This window comes from Pecten maximus, chromosome 17 (assembly GCF_902652985.1).
Source record: "Pecten maximus chromosome 17, xPecMax1.1, whole genome shotgun sequence".
NCBI classification, from domain to species: domain Eukaryota; kingdom Metazoa; phylum Mollusca; class Bivalvia; order Pectinida; family Pectinidae; genus Pecten; species Pecten maximus.
Window position 1 is genome coordinate 22,746,162 of NC_047031.1, and position 20,414 is coordinate 22,766,575.

Sequence of the window (20,414 nt, forward strand, 5' to 3'; positions counted from 1 at the left end):
ATGCCATCAGGCATGAAATTATCAATCATTAAAATACTCGTAATTTATGTATTGAGTGCAGTAGGCAAAGAACGTTGACCTGTCTCATTATTTTTAAAAGGAACAGTCCGCCCTCTTTGTCCATTTCTATTTGTTTCGTTATTGTGATCATTCATTGATTATAAATATCATTATTATTTCATTATTATCTTAATTAATTTGTTTGCCTGATTTGTCATCCGTTCAAGTGTATGTATATCAATACATTATAAAAAGCGGCTTGACTGATTATGTCTATGCATCATGATATTTCCTTGTCTGATGCAATACTGTTATCTTCAGGATATCATTACACTATTTCTTCAACAGTTTTATGTATGTTTCTGTTTTCCTTTATTCAGACAGATACCCAGGCATCAGGAAGGAACCCCGTTGTTGATAATACAGAATACATGGGCGATGTCAGCTTCCAGACACACGGAGGAGAACGACAAACTCGATCCGTAGCCAGCGGTGCTACAGGAAATTCTGCAACCGAAAGTGAAACAAACGTGATGCAGATTCATGTTCCCACAAAACGGCAACAGATATTTGCAGCTTCATTACCTAATCAAGCTAACCCTGGAATGGCATTTGTGAAAAAAGACAATTTGATTACAGTAAGTGATCCCGGATTTAAAGCAAGTTCTAACAAAGCGTTTAACTATCCGATTGCCGGTGAAACACCATCACCTGTCGCACTGCATCACAGATCTTTCAACTTCCCTGGAATTGAACCACAGCCAGAACTTGGGAGTAATACAGCTGCAACGACCGGTCAAAATGGAGGTAGCTCTGCTAGAGTTGGGGGAACATCTAATCTTGACGTTTTAACGGGATTGTCGGCTCCTGTCAGTGAACAATCGCAGGGGGCAAATTCTGAGATGGCATCATTTCAAGAATTACACAAAGCTATACTTACACACCATGCCAGACAGCTTTTGAAATCAGCGATCGAATATACCCCTGTAGTACTTAATTCCCAAGCTTCTAACTCTGAGCAGTTTGAACCGCGAACTCCAGGCACAATGTCAGCAGGTCATATCAATCACTTACAAATCCGAAACAGACCAGCACATTTTGATAGACCACGTTACAAGACAGAGACGACCCATTCGTTTAGCGACCAATTAGCGCAGCAAAGACAAGACAATCGAGATGTCTTGCTAGGAATAAGCCCCTCTAACAATAGACCCATGAGAATGATTGTATCCGATATAAACCACGGCATATCAGATGTTCCCCCAAGCGAACCTCAGCTACCTGGCCACCAGGAAACATTTCTGCACAGTCACCGCGACAACATCCCAACGTCTATATCGGGGATGCCGCTGAATCATCCAATTTCCGAAGGTCATGACGCTTTTCGAATTTCAACAATCAGAGTTTCCTCTCCAGTTGAAGGACAGCAGACGGCAAATGTTGAAAGACAATTTGGAAGTGGAATTTCAGGTCAACCCTCAGTGCGGCATGCTACTACAATAAATAGTCACTCGAGAAACCAGCATTTCGGTCCTTCTAATGGGCATCAAATTCACAAAACAGAAACACATAACATGGTCAACGGAGTCCATAAACCAAATGCTGAACTTGTTATGATATCACCTATAATCTCTCAAACCACAACAAGAACGAACCCGCAATCACTTCCTTCTACAACAAATCCTAGCATAACCGAAACGGCCAAGGCTCCGAAAATAGGTACCATCACCATCAACGGAAAAGGAAACAACCCAACGGTCATGATAAATGACACTGCAGTTACCCATTCTTCCTCGTCGCAATCAGCAATTGCACCTGGTATGAATGTCTACACGTCGGCTGGTAAACGTATATCGCCTGTACAATCACCTGCTGTCGGAAACACCAATGAGACAATATCGGGTAAAGGTAACAAGCAAATCACCCCTCCTCACCACCCTATTATCAATTTGCACATCAATTTCCATCAACCAAATAATCAACAACCTAGCCGTGAATCGGTTTCACAACAACATCCTGTATCGCCGCCTGCGGGTAACCGTTTCGTAGCATCTGGCCAAAACAATCCACCAAAACAAATCGGTTTATCAAGAATGATGCCTCATCCAAATCAGCCTATGTTGGATATGAACGTAATCCATAACATCACACAGGCTGTGATCGCCTCTTTGATTCGTAGAAACCAAGCTGTTCCTGTGATACATCCACAGCAGATTCCATCAACCAATATTAACACTTCCCCAGCAGCTCAACGGCAACAGCCGATACAAAGCCATAATGGTGTTAGTTCTGGAACAGCTAATCAGAAGCCAGCTATGACTCTCAGTACGTCATCCGGCCACACAGCTGTTGGTCAAGCAATACCGACAATGCAACTGGATGTCCAACAACAGCAGGTTAGAGGTCATATGGTGGCCGACAGTCAACCGCTTACTTCGGCCAGCACCAGATCCCAGTCCGGATTGCAAGGTCAGGTAATCCAGAATATTGCTCAGCAGCAAAGCGGACCTACTTCAAACTCAAGAGGGAAAGTTCATCACGTTGATCCACGTCCTACAGGTATACAAACAAATACAATAGGACAGCATATTGGAGGTATGCAACAACAGAGTATGATGCAAAATTCGCCATCAACAATAAACTCGAATACCGCATCTACGCCTATTATAAATCAACAAACAGCTGACAAAGTAAACCCTGTTACAGGACCTCAACTTATATCTGGAAACCAGAAAACAACTCATTCACAGAGGGTAAGCCAGTCGACGACAGCAAATGTTCCCAAGGTCCCCGGCACTCTCAAAATGGTTAGTACTCAGGTCACAAATATGAATTCAAGACATCAACAACAACCAGTACAACATTCAACAAGTAGTCAAACTGTTGTCAGTAATCAACAGTTTGCTACTCCGCTACAGACAGACGTCATTACCAAGCCGAAAGTACAGGATCCTACCACGATATTGACAAGTCAATCAGCGGCAGGCAGACACATACATATGCCTGAAATGTTACAAGGGATTGATGCCATTCCTAATTTACAACATTTGGCATTACCTAATATGCCGTTAAACCACCCAGTGCAACAGCAGCAAATCTTCCAAAACAATGTTGGCCCACATGCGACATCTCAACAAGGTCATCATATACAAACGGCAAACTTAAAGCAAGGGATTTCTAGAGTTCCACAAACTGTGAACATGAAGCAGCAACAGCAACACCAACAACCGCATATCGGGATCGTACCGCACCAGTCTGTTAACAACCAACAAATCGGAAACGTACCGAACCAGTCTGGAAATACACCCAAAATTTCGAATCCAGGTTTCTCTTCAACAAATACACAGCCATTTCATCAACACATGGGAAGCCAAGTTCGGATGAATAGCTTACCAAACCAATCTAGTAATATGGCCCGACAACTTAATACCATTACATCTTCTACGAGTGCACACACATCACGGAATTCTCATACTTCCCCACAAAACACAAGGAGCCGGGCTGGAAATAATAACTTACCCCAACAAACGATCAATTCGGCCCAGCAATTCAATTCCATTTCCTCTTCACCCAGAACACAAACATCACAAATCATGGGAAGTCCGAATGGAATAAATAGCTTACCACACCAGAACAGTAATACTGCCCAGCAGTTCAATACCATTTCATCTCCAACAAATGGACGAACGTCTTCGCAAAATACCGGAAGCCAGAACGGAATGAACAGCTTACCACAACAAACTAGTAATACTGCCCAGCAGTTCAATACCATTTCATCTTCAACAAATGGACGAACGTCCGAGCAAAATACCGGAAGCCAGAACGGAATAAACAGCTTACCACAACACTCAAGTAATACTGCACATCAGTTTAATGTCATTTCATCTTCAACAAATGGACGAACGTCCGCGCAAAATACCGGAAGCCAGAACGGAATGAACACCTTACCACAACAATCAAGTAATACTGCCCAGCAGTTCGAGACCATTTCATCTTCAACAAATGGACGAACGTCCGCGCAAAATACCGGAAGCCAGAACGGAATGAACACCTTACCACAACAATCAAGTAATACTGCCCAGCAGTTCAATACTATTTCATCTTCAACAAATGGACGAACGTCCGAGCAAAATACCGGAAGCCAGAACGGAATAAACAGCTTACCACAACACTCAAGTAATACTGCCCATCCGTTTAATGTCATTTCATCTTCAACAAATGGACAAACTTCCTCACAAAATACCGGAAGCCAGAACGGAATAAACAGCTTACCACAACAATCAAGTAATACTGCCCAGCAGTTCAATACTATTTCATCTTCAACAAATGGACGAACGTCCGAGCAAAATACCGGAAGCCAGAATGGAATAAATAGCTTACCACACCAGAACAGTAATACTGCCCAGCAGTTCAATACCATTTCATCTTCAACAAATGGACGAACGTCTGCGCAAAATACCGGAAGCCAGAACGGAATAAACAGCTTTCCACAACACTCAAGTAATACTGCCCATCTGTTTAATGTCATTTCATCTTCAACAAATGGACAAACTTCCTCACAAAATACCGGAAGCCAGAACGGAATAAACAGCTTACCACAACACTCAAGTAATACTGCACATCAGTTTAATGTCATTTCATCTTCAACAAATGGACAAACATCCTCACAAAATACCGGAAGCCAGAACGGAATAAACAGCTTACCACAACAATCAAGTAATACTGCCCAGCAGTTCAATGTCATTTCATCTTCAACAAATGGACAAACTTCCTCACAAAACACCGGAAGCCAGAACGGAATGAACACCTTACCACAACAATCAAGTAATACTGCCAAGCAGTTCAATACTATTTCATCTTCAACAAATGGACGAACGTCCGCGCAAAATACCGGAAGCCAGAACGGAATAAACAGCTTACCACAACAAACCAGTGATACTACCAAGCAGTTCAATAGCGTTTCCTCTTCAACAAATGGACGAACGTCCGCGCAAAATACCGGAAGCCAGAACGGAATAAACAGATTACCACAACAAACTAGTAATACTGTCCATCAGTTCGATACCATTTCATCTTCAACAAATGGAGGAACGTCCGCACAAAATTCCGGAAGCCAGAACGGAATGAACAGCTTACCACAACAATCAAGTAATACTGTCCAGCAGTTCAAGACCATTTCCTCTTCAACAAATGGACGAACGTCCGCGCAAAATACCGGAAGCCAGAACGGAATAAACAGATTACCACAACAATCAGGTAATACTGCCCATAAGTTTAATGTCATTTCATCTTCAACAAATGGACAAACTTCCTCACAAAATACCGGAAGCCAGAACGGAATGAACAGCTTACCACAACAATCAAGTAATAATGTCCAGCAGTTCGAGACCATTTCATCTTCAACAAATGGACAAACATCCTCACAAAATACCGGAAGCCAGAACGGAATAAACAGCTTACCACAACAATCAAGTAATACTGCCAAGCAGTTCAATACTATTTCATCTTCAACAAATGGACGAACGTCCGCGCAAAATACCGGAAGCCAGAACGGAATAAACAGCTTACCACAACAAACCAGTGATACTACCCAGCAGTTCAATAGCGTTTCCTCTTCAACAAATGGACGAACGTCCGCACAAAATTCCGGAAGCCAGAACGGAATGAACAGCTTACCACAACAATCAAGTAATAATGTCCAGCAGTTCAAGACCATTTCCTCTTCAACAAATGGACGAACGTCCGCGCAAAATACCGGAAGCCAGAACGGAATAAACAGCTTACCACAACAATCCAGTAATACCGCCCGACAGTTCAATGTCATTTCGTCTTCAACAAATGGACGAACGTCCGCACAAACTTCCGGAAGACAGAACGGAATAAACAGCTTACCACAACAATCAGGTAATACTGCCCGACAGTTCAATATCATTTCATCTTCAACAAATGGACAAACTTCCTCACAAAATACCGGAAGCCAGAACGGAATGAACACCTTACCACAACAATCAGGTAATACTGCCAGACAGTTCAATATCATTTCATCTTCAACAAATGGACAAACTTCCTCACAAAATACCGGAAGCCAGAACGGAATGAACACCTTACCACAACAATCAGGTAATACTGCCAGACAGTTCAATATCATTTCATCTTCAACAAATGGACAAACTTCCTCACAAAACACCGGAAGCCAGAACCTGAAGAACAGCTTACCACAACAATCCAGTCATACCGCCAGACAGTTCAATACCATACCATCTTCAACAAATGGACAAACCACCTCAAAAAATACCAGAAGCATGACTGAAAGGAATGGCTTACCACAGCAGTCTCGACGTGTTACAGGTCAGACTGTCAATTTTCATTCACCGCCGATAACTCAACACAAAGCTCGTACTACAATGAGTCAGCATAGCACACAATCAAGCCAACCACAGATCAAAGCTAAGGACTTATTAGGAATTAATAATAATCAGAGATCGGGTACCGTCAACAAGCAGCAACTACAACAAAACCGTCAACATATCAAGTCATTTGGAAATCAGATTGCTACAAGTCAACATGGACATCAATCAATAATACAATCCGCTACCAAAGACGCCCAACAAACCGAAACACGAAGTTCGTCTCTTGGAAAATCTGTAACACAAGCTAGCCAACATGTTAACACTCAATCACTAAATCCTTCCCATCCAGTGAATAAAAAACCTCAGTCAATTAAGACTTCAACAAGTCAGCAAGGAGGACAATCGCCAGTAAATATAAATATCCAACCAAATGGAGTTCTCGTTCCTCGGCAAATGAATCTTGCAAATGTGCGGCTGCCGCCGCCGATGAACCATCATCAGACGTCAGTAAATCAAGCACCAACAGCACAAAATCCCAACACCCAAACACAATTGCATCCTCAACAAAGTAGTCAGAATGTCCCATTACCGGTCAATCAAGCAACGGCGACAAATCAACAAGGACATGCGCAGTCAGTGCAACATTTAACCTTTAGCTCGCAAACCGCAGGAAGCCAAAGTCAACACGGACATACAGCTAATTTACAATCATCCCAATTAAAACCATCTACTCCAGTTGCCAGGAGGCAGCCTTCGACTGTTGCACAGAGAAAAACACTAGCATCAGAGACGACAGGTCAACAGGCAATGTTACGTCCAATATTAATTGAAAATACGGTATTCGCTAATCACATGGGACAACAAATGAATACAAACCCGAGACAAACAATCAATCAACAACGAAATGCTCACTTTACACAGGTGCCTCAATATGAGCCTGTTGTCGGCCAATCGACAATCACTCAATCAGCTAGTTCAATAGCAAGTCACGGAAACACAATATCAAATCAACCAATCGATCAGCAGAACAGCATCAAAGAACAGATCCAGAGTCAGGTCAGTCAGAATGGAAAAACTACCAAATCAACCTTATTCCAGCCAACAACGGGAAACAAGGTTAATCAACCAATTAATCAGGGTAGTAAGATGACGTCACAAACTTCAAATCACGGAAGCCTAACAAACACTCAACAGACAAGTTTCCAGGCCAAATCAACTGGTCGTCAATCGCAACAAGTTGACCTGGGAAACACAATATCATCAAAGCCGACAAATCAGCAAAATAATCATCAGCATACACAACTTTCAAACAACAAAGGAAATGTAGTAAATATGCATGAACAATTGACTGGAAATCAAGGAAATACGATATCATCACAATCTTCTAGTCAAGAAAGACCCGTCTTCGGTCAATCAGTCATCAAACTTGATCAGCCTCATGATCATCCTATCGGCAGTCAGAAGTCAAATCAAGGTAATCAACTGAATACTATTACATTACCTGCGAATGAGCATTTGAATACATTTGGAGGTCAGGTTTCCGTGAACAATCAAATAATACAGAAACATAATCCTTATGTGCAATCTGTCGAAAAGCAAATCGGACAGAAAGATAAGTTGGGACAGACAATATCAGTACATTCACCCAATCAGAAAAATAGTCTTCGCGTGCAATCAACAGGAAGTCAAATCAGCCAACAGGGTAGCCAAGGAAATACAGTTACAACAAAAACGACAAACCAAAATACGCTGCAGACACAATCAACAAAACAACAACCTAGTCAACAAGGAAATACAAAATCAGCGAAGCCTGCTAATCTACAGAACAGTGTCAATATTGAAACAGGCGGTCAACCAGCCATCCAGCTCAATACAGCAAATACAAATAGATTCGATGTATCTAGAGGTCATAACTCAATCATAACCTCTAATACACATTCTCAAAAAAATGGTCAACTTCCAGCAAGTGAAAAAATGATACCTCCGCCAAGCAACACTTTGATACAGTCGTCACGAGTTACCTTGCCATTTGGTCAAGGAAACACTATAACAACGAATAAGAGCAGTAACAAGGCAATGGCCCCTACACATTCGTCAGGTAGTCAGACGAAACCAGTAACACAACAACTCCCGATAAGCCAATCAATATCAATGGCTTCGAAACGAGGACAGCTGCACATCAACCAGGCAACCGCACAACATAAAACAGGACATGCCACGAGTCAAGTAGAACAGCAATCCGCGAGCCAATCACAGGGCCAGACTGTAAAACAGATTCAAAGTCCGTCACAAGGTTCAATCGGTCAACAATCGCTAAGTCAGATTACAGACCCCACTGGACAACATATATCATCAGCGTCGCGAGGTCAAGTTGGACAACAATCAGTAAGCAAATCAAACGTTAAACAGATGTCTGGCCCACCTCAAGGTCAGCAACCACAAGGACAGTCTACAGGTTCCAGCGGTCAACATGTGACAGGGCAGTCTCCACCTCAGAACCGACAAACTGGACATCAGATATCTGGACATACTATAGGTCAACAAAGCAAACATATTTCGGGACAGGCAACGAGTCAAACTGCACAACAGACATCTGGAGGCCAAGGTACGTCTTCATCTTCAACAAAATCGAGACAAGTTGTGGGTCTTCAACTGTCAAACCAAGAAACTAAATCACAATCGGCCTCACCGAGCAAACCTCAAACAGGACACCCTAAGCCAGAAGGTCAGCATGCAACTGTTAATCCTAATCATATTGACAGAGCTGCTAATTTGAACTCGAATAGTCATTCATCTGGAAGCTCAAGTCTGAGCCATTTGCCATCATCAAGTATTCAAGACAATATATTGGCTTCACAGAATATACAGCACAGCAGTCCAATTGGATGGGTTTCCCCAATCGTGTCAAGCATAAATCGAAATCAACCACATGGACATAGCAAACTCGGTCAGCAAAATGGACATCCTGAGACATTTCAGCCTACCTCGATAATTTCTACTGCACAAATGGAAAAATCGACACAGAAGAATAGTCACACAACTAGTAACATAGCAAAGACAAGTACCCCGAGACAGAAAACGGATGTCATTCAGACCATGCAAACGAGAGGCCTTTTTAAACAAGCATTTGCTGATCCAGTCCAGGTTCAAACGAATTCTAATACTAATCAACAAGATATTAAACCGGTTGTAAGTGAACACTCAATGATTCCAAAGCAACATAAAATGGCGAACAGTAAAAAGTTTGCATCAACTCCAGGTCAAAAGCTAGGCACCCAGCCAGAAATTGTTTCCTCTGTTCCTAGTCGCAGATCTTTTAATCATAATCAAGCTACGGCACAAGGAGGAGGTGGTTCACCTGCGTTATCGAGTGGGAATACAGTACTATCTGATATTCGGAATAGTGAGAAGACAGCCGGAAAATCTGTGTTACGAATCGGAACTATCAATCCTATCCACAGTCCAATAGCGTCTGCAAGTCCTGGTAGTACGAAGGGTCAGCATCATACTCACGCCAGCAATACAGCAACAGTTGGGCGACAGGTAAATACGCTAAGTATTACACAGGACACACACCTTCCACTTAACAGCGCTTCGTCGAGTACAATACCTCATGTCAGTCAACATAATAGTCATATACCTTCAAACGGAATAATCACGCCGCAACACAGTCCTAAAAATAATGTATTGCCAGCTCAAATGGGGACGCCTCAAAGTGGTAAACAAAACAGCCCGGTGACACCGCAAATGAAATCGACTCAGAAAGTTCAACAAAGCAATCAAGTTACATCGCAAACTAGGGCGCCTCAGAATGGACAACACAATAGTCCCAAGCTTGCTCTGAATGGACAACAAAACACTCCTGTGAATTCTAAAATGAAGGCGTCTCAGAATGGACAACAAAATAGCCCCGAGACGGCTCTAAATGGACAACAAAATAGCCCTGTGAATTCGCAATCGAGAGTGTCTCCACATAATCAGCAGAGCGGCCCTGTTACTTCTCAAGTGATGATATCTCAGAATCGACAAGGTAAGCCACCCATGTTACTACTCAGAATGGACAACGAAACAGTCCTGTTTCTTCTCAAGTTATGGCTTCTCCGACAGGTCTTGGGCAACAAAACAGCCTTGTTACCTCTCAAATGACGACGTCTCAGATTGGTCAACAGAGTAACCGTTTAACGTCGCCAATAGGAATTCACCAAACTAGTAAACAGCGAAAAACTAGTGTGAACTCTCAACAGAAAATCAATCCTCAAACGTCTCAAAATGGTCAACAGAACAATCGCATTACATCTCAAATGGGAATGTTTCAAAACAACCAACAAAGCAACCATATAGCTTCTATAATTGGATCATCTCATAACAGTCAACAGAACAAGCGTACTATTTCTCCATCGGGTGTGTCTCAAAATAGTCCACAGGTCAACCACCAAACTTCTCAAACGGCGATGTCTCAAAATAACCACCAGAATAAGCGCGTAACGTCTCAAGTAAGAATGTCTCCGAACGGCAAACACAACAGTTTTGTTTCTTCTCAAGTGAGGACACCTGAGAAAAGTCGAAAGCAGAACAGCCCAGTAACTTCTCTCCAAACGGGAAAGACTCACAAGAAGCAACGGAGAAAACACGTGACTTTCCACATGGGGACCCCTCAGAAACATTCACGGCAGAATAAGCCACAAATTGTGATGTCTCAAAATAGCCAACATGGCAACCAGGCAACGTCTCAGAAAGGTCAAACACAGAACAGCCCTACGACTATTAAGAGAAACAAATCTCAAAGCAGCGTTGTAAATTCTCAAATGGGACGTCTCTGAATACTCAAAATAACAGCCCTGTATCGCATACTAAAGTTGAGATGTCAAAACATGGTCGTCAGAGTAACCCTGCATCAAAGAATAGCCAACAGCGGAACAGCCCTGTAACTTCTCAAATAGGGACGTCTCACAGTGGTCAACATCAGAACAGCCTTATACCCTCTTCTGAAATTGTGACCGCTGTGAATGGTCACCATAGCAGTCATGTGACTTCATCCAAAAAGACGCCGGCAAAGAATAATTTGCTACAGCACAACGCTAAAACTTTACAAATAGTGGCATCTCCGAAAAGTCAACAACAGAATAGCCATAAAGCTTCGCCTAAAATTGAATCATTTCAAAACAGTCAACAGAATAGCATGGCTTCTGCTCAAATGGGAACACATCATAATGCTCAACAGAACAGCCCTGTAACCTTAACTCAAATGGGCAATCCTACCTCAGGTCAACAGAATAACCGTGCAGCATCTACTCAGGTTGGTTTAAGTCAGCCTGGTCATCAGAACAATCTAGCAACGTCTACAAAACCAGTAACGTTATCGAATTCTATGACGAGAAATGTCATTGTAAATGGTAATAAGCCAGGTTCTACACTGCAACGTACAGCTTCTGCTGGTGTACCAACTGGAAATCAGCAAAACATTATTCCTACAATCGACCAAACTGGCAGGCCAGGGACAAGGTACGATAAGGCATTGTTTCGGCCCTAAGAATACATGTCGCTGCTTTTCTTTTATCTAAAATACTATAGTATTTTAACAATACCCAGGGAAATTTATTAATGTTTCATATCCAATTTATTATTATAGCATATATAATTGTTATAAAACATCTAGTATGTTTAACTGTTCTTTTTGTTTCTTTAATATATAGTAGTTTGTTGTGTTCAGTTAAATTTTGTTTGGGCCCAATTCGAGACTTATACTACCTTGTTTCTTCACTTCCTAGTCGGCAGCTTAGTCAGTCGGATGTGTTATCAACTGCGTCAGCATTAACTTCGAACAGTCTTGATGCACATTCAAAAACCAACCCACCAATAGCACCAAAAAGCCAGAGCGTTACCTCGATTAACAACCAGTCAACAGAGTACAAAATCAAAGATCACCCCGTCAAGCCATGGCATTACAAATACAGCATACAGCACAGTGGATTTCGGTCGCCTTTCACCAAATTTACACCTTCAAGATGTTGCATCTACCAATTTTGCCTTTCTGCATCCTGGTAGTGTTAGTGGATATAACAACGCTGCTACTCCACAAGAAAACGTTTCGGCCATGCCAGCTTCAGCTGCTGTCAGTGACTTGGCTTTTGGAGGAATAACTGAAAAGCCGTCAATTAATCAAAAATCAGAGTCTGCCCCGGTACAGCAAAATTTTCCCAAAACAACTATAAAGTCATTGGCGTCAACATCTAACCGTACATCAGCTACAACAATGGCAGAGACGATATCATCAGCTGTCAACGTCACTACAAATTCAAATCCACCTGGGGCTATGACATCAGCTAAGAATAACGAATCAACTCCAGCGGAAGCTAGTTATGGTTCAGCATCAGCGCCTGTCAACATCTTCACATCAACCTTAAATGCTCAACCTAGTACTCTTCCGTTTGTGGTGAAAACACGTACAATTGCCACTACAACAGCTGCTACAGTTACGACAATCACTCGTTTATCGGCGGCAACACAACCGACGAGGGCTAATTTATCAATTGGTGCAGCTTCATCAACGGTGCAAGTTCGAGCAACAACCAATTCAAAACCGGTTCCAGCTCCGGCAACAACCAGTTCATCAGTTGGTAGAGATCAAACAACCACTAGTTCATCAGCAGTACCAGCTCCAACAGCAACCAGTTCATCCGCGGGTACATTTTCGGCACAAACTAGTTCATCAGCAGGTCTAGCTCGGACAACTACTGGTTCATCAACGGGTACAGCTCGGTCAGCTGCTGTTCGATCAGTCTTTCAAGTTCCAGCAACAACTGGTTCATCGACTGGTCTAGCTTCGGCTTCAACTAGTTCATCAGCCGAATCAGCTCTAGCAACAAATAGTTCATCAACCGGTTCAACTCCGGAAACAACTAGTTCATCGGCGGGTCAAAATCTGGCAACAACAAGCTTATCAGCTAGTCCAGCTACGGCTCCAACTAGTTCACCAACTGGTTCAGTTCGGACAACTGCTGGTTCGCCAATGAGCACAGCTCAGTCACCTGTAGCTTCATCAGTCCTTCCGGGTCCGGCAACAACTAGTTCATCAGCTATTCCAGCTACGGCTCCAACTAGTTCACCAACCGTTCCAACTCGGACAACTAATGGTTCTTCATCGGGTACAGCTCAGTCAGCTGCTGGGTTATCAGCCTTTCAAGCTCCAGCAACAACTAGTTCATCAGCGGGTCCATCTTCAACTGTAACTAGTGTATCATCCAGTCTAACTCAGGCAAGCCCTTATTCCTCGGTTGGTAAAGTTCAAACAACAAAAGGTGCATCAGCCAATACAAATGTTACAACTCAAGCAAACACTAATTCATCTCCTCAGATAACTTCTGGTTTATCAGCCCTACCAGCTCCATCAACAACTAGTTCATCAGCCGGTCCAGCTCCAGCAATAACTATCTTATCAGCGGATCCAAAGCCGGCAACACCTAGTTCAAACGCGGGTACAGCTCAGTCGACTGTTGCTTCATCAGCCGCTCCAGCTCAAGCAGCAACCAGTTCACCTGCGGGCTCAGTTGCCAGTTTATCATTAAAATCAGTTCTTGGAACAGCGACATCCACCAGATTATCAGTCGCTACAGATCCCGCAACCAATAATTCATCTGAAAGTACAATTTTGGCTACAACAAGTTCCTCAGTGCAAACAGCTCAGGCAACTAACAGCTCATCAGGTGGACCAGCTCAGACCATATCTAATTCATCACCAAATAATAGTTCGAAGGGTACGGCTCCGCTTAAAAGTAATCCAATAGCTACCGCTGTATTTAACTCCCCGGGAAATGTTGTTCCATTTGAAGTTACCGCAAGGATTATTCCAACATCTGTTGATCTTTTTCAAACTACAATTCCAGCAAAAGCTCATGAAAGTAATAATTCCTCGTCTGGAACCCTTCGTAAAAGTACGAATTCATCAGGGTATATGGTTGCGGTAATTTCTAATACATCAAATTCTATAAATACTTCAAGTAGTATTCCATCAGCGTCTACAGTTGCAGTAAATCATACCGGAGTAGAAGGTACAGCTCCGAAAGTCATCAGCCCAGATGTTCAAACCTCTTCTACGGGAAAAGTTAGCCAGGGAAGATTGGTTATCAACCGTTTGTATCCTCAAGCTGTCAAATATGCAGATGTGAAATCACAAACAGGGTCATCGAGGCCTGGACACAGGCTTCGAGGGGGATTGCAAAGGACACTTAAAATTCCAAGTAACGAAAGAGCCAGTGTGTCGAACATCGGCAAACAAATTGTCTCCGACATCAAATCCTCCCCAACACAAGGTCCTCGAAAGAAACAAGATATTACTCAAACAAGTGAAAATCTACTTTTGTCTAAAATGACACAAAATGCAATGCACGCTTATCCCATCATATCAATAGTCACACCTGACAAAGCAACTAGATCTGGAAAAGATGTATTCAGAACTTCCGCAGTGTCGACGAATAATGAAACAACACAGGTTTCTCACAAAGTATCGGCTAGTCGACCTGTTCAGGGTAGAGCTACTATCAGTAATAATACATCATCATCTACAGAAATGGTGACGGCATCATCGGCAGGTCAAAATGATAACGCTAAGATCACTCAAAATAACGCTATCAGTTCACTTGATCAGAAATCGATTAATGCTATTGCATCTCAAATACTGGCATCGTTGTTGACGATAGTTTCACAACAGACCGCTAAGAAAGGGCATCAAAACGGGGTTGGCATCCTTTCATCTGATATGAATCGACCTCATGGAAGAAGTGTGACGTTACAGCATGCAGTACACTCTCAAGTGTCTACAGAAATTACGAAAAGACTGTCGAACGCCCTTGGTCAATCGCCAGTGACAAGTGGGGATAAACATCGCCAACTACTTTTGGCAGTTCAAGCGACAGAAGGTCCTCCACCCCCAGGTATAACTACGCATTCGTCATCCATTCAGAAAAGTGCTGTGGTTGTAAAGGAATCTCCAGCTAATCTCGCGTATTCTCATCCATCTATAGTGAACCGGGACGAAACGCCTTATCGTTCTTCAACTCCATCTCCGCCAGATAGCAGCACAGCTAAGTCACAAACTAATACCGTAAATGAGGTTACCTCAGTGCAACGAGAGAGATTTAACAATTCAGTATCAACGAAGCTGCAACCTCCTCAGGGCACTGAACTAAACAAAGCAGGTCAAAGAAATACGACTTTACAGACAAATAAATCCAATCCAACTATAGCAAGCCAAAATATACCACATGAACAATCTGTTATAATCAGGAAGATGTCTTCTCCACGGTCAGTGCTTAACAGTAGTGTATCTTCATATCAACACGTTGGTAGCACTCAAACGTCTATATCTCAGCAAGGACAAACTACAACACAACAACAACGAACTGGTGCAAGAAGTCAAACTACGCCACAACCAATTGTTGATAACAGGGGGACTCAATCTCAACAAAATGATGTATTAGGTCCAACTACACCACCGCAAGTAACAGGACATCAGGCGGCGCAACAACAACAAAATGTCGCCATAAGTCTCGCAACACCGTTACCGCAAAGTGTAACCTTTCCTACAACTCAGCGTCCGTCATCATCCACCAGTCATCTAACATCTTCTAAGGCAGCTGAACAAAAGTCAGTCACTCCATCTCCTCTATCTGATTTGACAACACCAGTTCAATCAATTATTGCAAACCAGGTCTTCAATCAACCTCAGCCCGCTATACCACAGACAGCTAAGTCTGGTCAGTTATATACGGTTCCACAAAATCAGGCAAGACAAGGTCAGACGACAACTCAACAAAATCCAACCCAGGCAAACACACCTCCGCCACCCCAACCAATTGTACCTAAGCAAGAAGTTCCCCAACATACATCTCAACCAACAATTTCGGAAAAGACAATTCAAAAACACCCAAATGAGCTTAAACAGATAATTAAACAGCAAATCAATCCAACTGCTACGGAACAATCATCTACTCACCCATCAGGTGTTATTCCGACATCTTCGGCTCAGCCTATTGTATCAAGCCAGGACATAAAATCGCAGAAAAGTTTTTCCCGCCATTCTAGATTAAACCACTTCGATCATGGTAGCCAGGCACAATCTTATCACGGACAGGGTGTTTACAAGGAACTCCAATACCATTCAGACGTAACCAGCAACATTAAAACATCACCTGCACCTGCCAGCGATGTTGCAATGCATCATCCGCGTCCCTTAGGAAATACAAACCCCACTGTTATCACTTACGTAGTGCCGTCGCAACATACATCGAGTCAAGCCAGCACTGAAATAATCAAGACAGCTTCTTCACGTCCAGCAGCTCAACTACTCCAGAGTAACAGTACATCACAATTTACTATTGTTACTCAGTCAGCTTCAAATCACCTAATGCTAATTACCCACCAGGCTACAGTGACTCCCCCTCAGCCTCTTTCATACAACAAGGCCGACCAATCCACAGCAACGGATTTAAATAGCATGAATTCTCCAGTTAAACCACCATCTAGTAATAGTGCGGGGATAATCAGCTCATCGCCGTCTGGTCATAGCGCGGGAATAACAAGCTCACCGTCATCTCGTAATAGTGCGGGAATAACCAGCTCACCGCCATCTCGTCATAGCGCTGGAATAACCAGCTCACCGCCATCTCGTCATAGCGCGGGAATAACAAGCTCACCGCCATCTCGTAATAGTGCGGGAATAACCAGCACTGCGCCATCTCGACATAATTCGGGAGTAACCAGCTCAACGCCATCTCGTAATAGTGCGGGGATAACCAGCTCACCGCAAGCTCGTCATAGCGCGGGAATAACAAGCTCACCGCCATCTCGTAATAGTGCGGGAATAACAAGCACTGCGCCATCTCGACATAATTCGGGAGTAACCAGCTCACCACTTCTTAAAAATGAGGGAATATCCAGCTCACCGCCATTTCGTAATAGTGCGGGAATAACCAGCACTGCGCCATCTCGACATAATTCGGGAGTAACCAGCTCAACGCCATCTCGTAATAGTGCGGGGATAACCAGCTCACCGCCATCTCGTCATAGCGCGGGAATAACAAGCTCACCGCCATCTCGTAATAGTGCGGGAATAACCAGCACTGCGCCATCTCGACATAATTCGGGAGTAACCAGCTCAACGCCATCTCGTAATAGTGCGGGGATAACCAGCTCACTGCAAGCTCGTCATAGCGCGGGAATAACAAGCTCACCGCCATCTCGTAATAGTGCGGGAATAACAAGCACTGCGCCATCTCGACATAATTCGGGAGTAACCAGCTCACCATTTCTTAAAAATGAGGGAATATCCAGCTCACCGCCATTTCGTAATAGTGCGGGGATAACAAGCTCACCGCCACCTCGTAATAATGCGGGAACAGCCAGAACCGCGCCATCTCGACATAGTTCAGGAGTAACCAGCTCACCACTGCTTCATAAAAATGCGAGAATAACTAGCTCGTCGCATTCTCACCATAGTGTGGAAATGACTAGCACACTGCAATTTCATCATGGTTCAGGAATTACTAGCAAACCGCCATCTCATCAAAGTGTAGTAATAACCGGCCCATCGACGCCTCCTCTCAGCGCTGGATCGATAACTAAACCGAAGTCTACCAAAGAGAGTGCTAAACGAACGCAAGCAACACGGACAATGGTCACACAAGACCAACACCTACCTGTGCATAATACGATAAGTGAAACTCAGTCAAGCCAGCCCGGTTCAAGAGCCGATACTATACATTCACGTCGAAATCAATTATCAAATAATATAATCTATGGACATGGAATTGACAAGCCACATTCCAGCCTAAAGGATTGGGAGTTTGCTGCGATTGCCGCTGGTATTATCGGCTCCCCTCCACCCCCTATACCCGCTCAGCCAGTGTCTCAGAGCTTTTCTGCTATACCTGATGTTCCTAAAGGTCTGGAATTTCTTTCCAAAAATCAAAGAAAGGAACGTACACATTCCAAAAGTCTTTTAAGGAAACTTATTTCAAATAGCCTGAAACCTGAAAACCCCGTTCAAAGAGGAGGCCAGGGTTTGTCAGTGTCACATGATGCAGTAATAACCAATGAGCAGGTGAGAATGAAGAAGATGCCAGAAGGTCTGAAAAACAATACTGAACAGTCAACCTCTCATGGAAAACGTGTCAGAGAAATGAATAAAGTACAGTCAAGTATAGTTCAGTCAAACTTTCAGGATCCACTTTTATTAGAACAATTAGTGTCTTCAGGAGGAGTTAACACTGAACCGGTTGCTCAATCACCGGCTTTCCAAGTGTCACCAACATCTATAACAAGTGTCGAACATGATCATTCTATTACGACAAATGTTCCAAAACGTAGCCTCCCACAGAAAACATTCACTGCACCAGAACAGTTTGGTACAAAAGATATCGTTAACGGTATTTCAAGCAATGCCGACATTTTTAAAGTGTTGAAAAATGCCGTTAATAAACAGCGCATGTCTGTTGATACCGGAACCAGAAATACGGTTACTAATAGTAAACAACCATCGGATGTAACTAATACTGTTGACAATAAGCCGTACAGTGTGAACCAGATCATGTATCCAATTGATATTTCACTGTCTGCCTTGGAGATGATGGTAGATGTAACACACGGACGGTTAAATCCGATTAAACCAGTTAAGCAAGGTCATACAGAGAGGGTTATATGAGATGTACTGTTATAGGAAGATAGTTTAATATGAACACGTAAGGATACTCAGCCATGTTTTTATGTTATTCGATACGACGTCGCCACGTGTGCTTACATATTGTTTATGGAGCAGGTGGTAACATTCTACGAGAGTCATTAATATGTAAATAGGTCAGCGTTAAGCAGGCGGGTCCGTTCATCCTATTACAATCCATTGTTTGTGGTTGATTTTTATGGTAATTTCGTATCGAGAATTACAAAAGTACATATGTAATATTAATACATATTGTACCATAATCTTATGTTGCATAGATGGTGACAAATAATGGGACATGGGCTTCTGATGTCAAGACTATAAACCACAAACTGTGAAAAGGATGTTTATCAATTCTCTTTGACAATTTCGATTGTTTTGTACGATGTTACGTTTTGACGCACGGAAATCGTTAAAGAACGTCAAAGAGAGATAATTGAACAGACTGGAGTGATTTGCATACAAATGATACATACAGTGAACTCCATTATCCCGAACTCTGTTAACTCGAAGACCCTGCTTAACCCGAAGTGAACATACAGCTCAAACAATAAAAACACTTTATGTAAAATATTCTCCGTTAAGTCGCATACTCAAACAACATTTCGAAGTTTTTATCTTGACACCATTGACTTTTAGATAATGAGCTTTGACTTTATATAAAACACCACTATCGACAATCAGTTGGTGTATGCTGTGTCGTTGGTACTACTTTTGTTTACGTACCATTAAACTATAAACATCAATGACATTTGTCTCGTTTTAAATGAGTAGAGGTTCTTACAAAATAACGAAATCCACTATTTCGACTGTATTTATTTTGCCACTTTTCTTCTGTATTTGTGTCTGTGTTTGTTTCAAATACAACAATTAAATGTGTATTGCCTTCATTTATTTATTTATTCCTTTAATCAAATTCTATAAAATGATGTCAAACAACATATAAGAATGCAAGGATAGATTCCGCTCTACCCCATGTTGATGTTGCCTTTGTGTTTTCTTAGGAGATATTGGTGAGCCCAAATTAGACCTGCCGCTTAATTTGGACACAAGAACAGAAACTGTTATTCTTTCTCTAGTTCTTCTTTCTCTATACCTTTATTTATTTCATTTAGCTTCTATTTATTCTGTATAAAATTAAAATACAATTATTTATTTCACTTTCTACTTAAACTCGTGAACCGGTTTAAGACTAGAATCAAGTATATATTAATAATGTAGCGTTTGTTACAAAAATCGGTCACAGAATAATATTTTGAAACGTTGTTAAACACACGGAAGAAATTTAGCCAATATCATTATCAGTCAAATTTCAATATTCTGTTTTTCCTCAATGTATAACACGAAGAAAT

General features: G+C 42.4%; 2 protein-coding genes across 2 annotated transcripts; both read left to right on the forward strand.

The window, feature by feature from the left end:
- The first annotated feature begins 431 nt into the window (after positions 1-431).
- On the forward strand, positions 432-10,496 carry LOC117315224 (mucin-12-like). Its single transcript, XM_033869369.1, has one exon. The coding sequence runs from the start codon at positions 432-434 to the stop codon at positions 10,494-10,496; it is 10,065 nt and encodes a 3,354-aa protein (XP_033725260.1).
- A 715-nt stretch (positions 10,497-11,211) lies between these two features.
- LOC117315225 (mucin-5AC-like) lies at positions 11,212-19,808 on the forward strand. Its single transcript, XM_033869370.1, has 3 exons — positions 11,212-11,852; positions 12,044-12,256; positions 12,396-19,808. Exons 1-3 carry the CDS (start codon positions 11,212-11,214, stop codon positions 19,045-19,047), a joined length of 7,506 nt encoding a protein of 2,501 aa, XP_033725261.1. The 3' UTR covers positions 19,048-19,808.
- The last annotated feature ends 606 nt before the right edge of the window (positions 19,809-20,414 follow it).